Source organism: Gossypium hirsutum, chromosome D08 (assembly GCF_007990345.1).
Source record: "Gossypium hirsutum isolate 1008001.06 chromosome D08, Gossypium_hirsutum_v2.1, whole genome shotgun sequence".
Classification (NCBI taxonomy): Eukaryota; Viridiplantae; Streptophyta; class Magnoliopsida; order Malvales; family Malvaceae; genus Gossypium; species Gossypium hirsutum.
Genome location: NC_053444.1, coordinates 44,676,784 through 44,678,459, shown reverse-complemented (window position 1 = coordinate 44,678,459; position 1,676 = coordinate 44,676,784). Strand labels below are relative to the sequence as shown.

At 33.7% G+C, this 1,676-nt stretch overlaps 1 protein-coding gene across 1 annotated transcript; it reads right to left on the bottom strand.

Annotated features, from left to right (window-relative positions):
• Positions 1-303: 303 nt before the first annotated feature.
• LOC121220092 (heavy metal-associated isoprenylated plant protein 39) lies at positions 304-1,338 on the bottom strand. Its single transcript, XM_041099282.1, has 2 exons — positions 1,204-1,338; positions 304-834 (listed from the first exon to the last, which is right to left on the bottom strand). Exons 1-2 carry the CDS (start codon positions 1,207-1,209, stop codon positions 445-447), a joined length of 396 nt encoding a protein of 131 aa, XP_040955216.1. The 5' UTR covers positions 1,210-1,338; the 3' UTR covers positions 304-444.
• Between the last annotated feature and the right edge of the window lie 338 nt (positions 1,339-1,676).

Here is a 1,676-nt window from a genome sequence, read left to right as displayed (position 1 = left end):
AAAGATTTCTCTCTAACTGACAAACCCCACACTCAATATAATTTAGTTTTAGCGTCACACACAAGGATGAATTGCCCCCACACCCTATAGTATAATAAAAATCAAGGCTACAAAAATCTGTTCTTGGTGTATTAATTAGTGGATTAGTTTGTTCGTACTGATTATCCATCGTTGCTAGATATTAGCAAACCATGGTTAAAAAAAATTAAATATTCTAATTAGAAAAATATACCTCTCTGCATCATCAATTCAACGTCATCCTGTTAGCCTTCGTCCTCCAGAAACCAGATAAGGCTTCGAGTATATGTAAATATGTTTAATCCATTACAGAAATCCTCAACTGGTAGAACAAGCAGAGAAAAATAGAGTGTGTTTTACAGCATTCCCTTTACAGACCGACATTGTATTTATAAAACTATGAATATAGGAGTGGAGTCTGAAAGATTAGCAGATAACACAAGAATTGGGATGGTCTTCTGCAAGGACAACACGGTGATATGGAGTCATGTAAGGATTGTATGCCTTGTAAGCCTTGAGAAGCTCAGCAAGTTGTTCGCTTTCTTTCTTTTTGTTATCATCCTTCTTGGTGCCTTCATTTTTCTTGCCTTCTCCATCTTTTTTCTCTTCTTTGGCTGGTCCCACTGTTAAAATCTGAGTGTACCATTGTTTCCTTAACTTGCTCACCACCACCACTGGGTCAACTTCCCCTATCACTGTTAACTTCTTATCCTTCATGTCTATCGCGATTGAATCCACTCCTGATAGCCCAGACACTGCTTTCATGGCTTTCTGTTTCTCTTTGTCATCTTGTAAACTCAATTTCAACACAACTTTCTGTAACAGAACCACAGACAAAAAAAGATTATCATGTCAGAGACAAGAAAACATCCCTGTTCTGAATCTGTCCTGTCTATTAAGACAAGAATCCCATGAAAAAAACCAACATCTTTTAGTACAGTTGCCATCACAATAAAGCACTTTAGTTGATGAAAACAAGCAAATCCTAACATAACTTTTAAAAGCATGAAAAAGGAACCCAAAAATGGTTACTTTGTTATTGTTTTCTAATGTTAGTAATAAAGAAAACAAGAATTGATGGTACAAAGCCAGTGGATGAAAACATAAAACTAATTGAATACTGGAAGATTCATTCTCTGCGGAGAGATTGGGATAAGAATAGATTAAAAGAAGGAAACTTGAGACCTTCATTGCTGTTGAAACTTGGACTGTGACCTAGATTTGATTAAACTACAACACGTGAATTTGTAAGAGAGACGGGAAGTCACAATATATAAACAAGCAGAAACATGGGTAAGCAATAAACTGAAAAAAGAAATTTTATTTATGCATCTGATATAGAATTGTTCAATTCTTTTCATGTGTTTGAATAATGTTTCGAAATTACATTTTCAACCAAATTTAAAAATGTACTAAAAATAAAATGAGAGAAAAAATAGGAGCAACGTGGAATTGGAACAAAGGGTTTGTGTCCAAATTGCACAACTCTGACCATTTCCCTGTCCAAGTAGGCAAAGAAGATGACAAACCAAACCTATTTAATATTTATTGATGAACTTACTAATAATGACTCATTTAATATATTAAAAATGTTTTAAAAATATCAAAAATGCTTTAATACGAATTTATAGAAGTACTGATTTTTTTTTAATTATGAT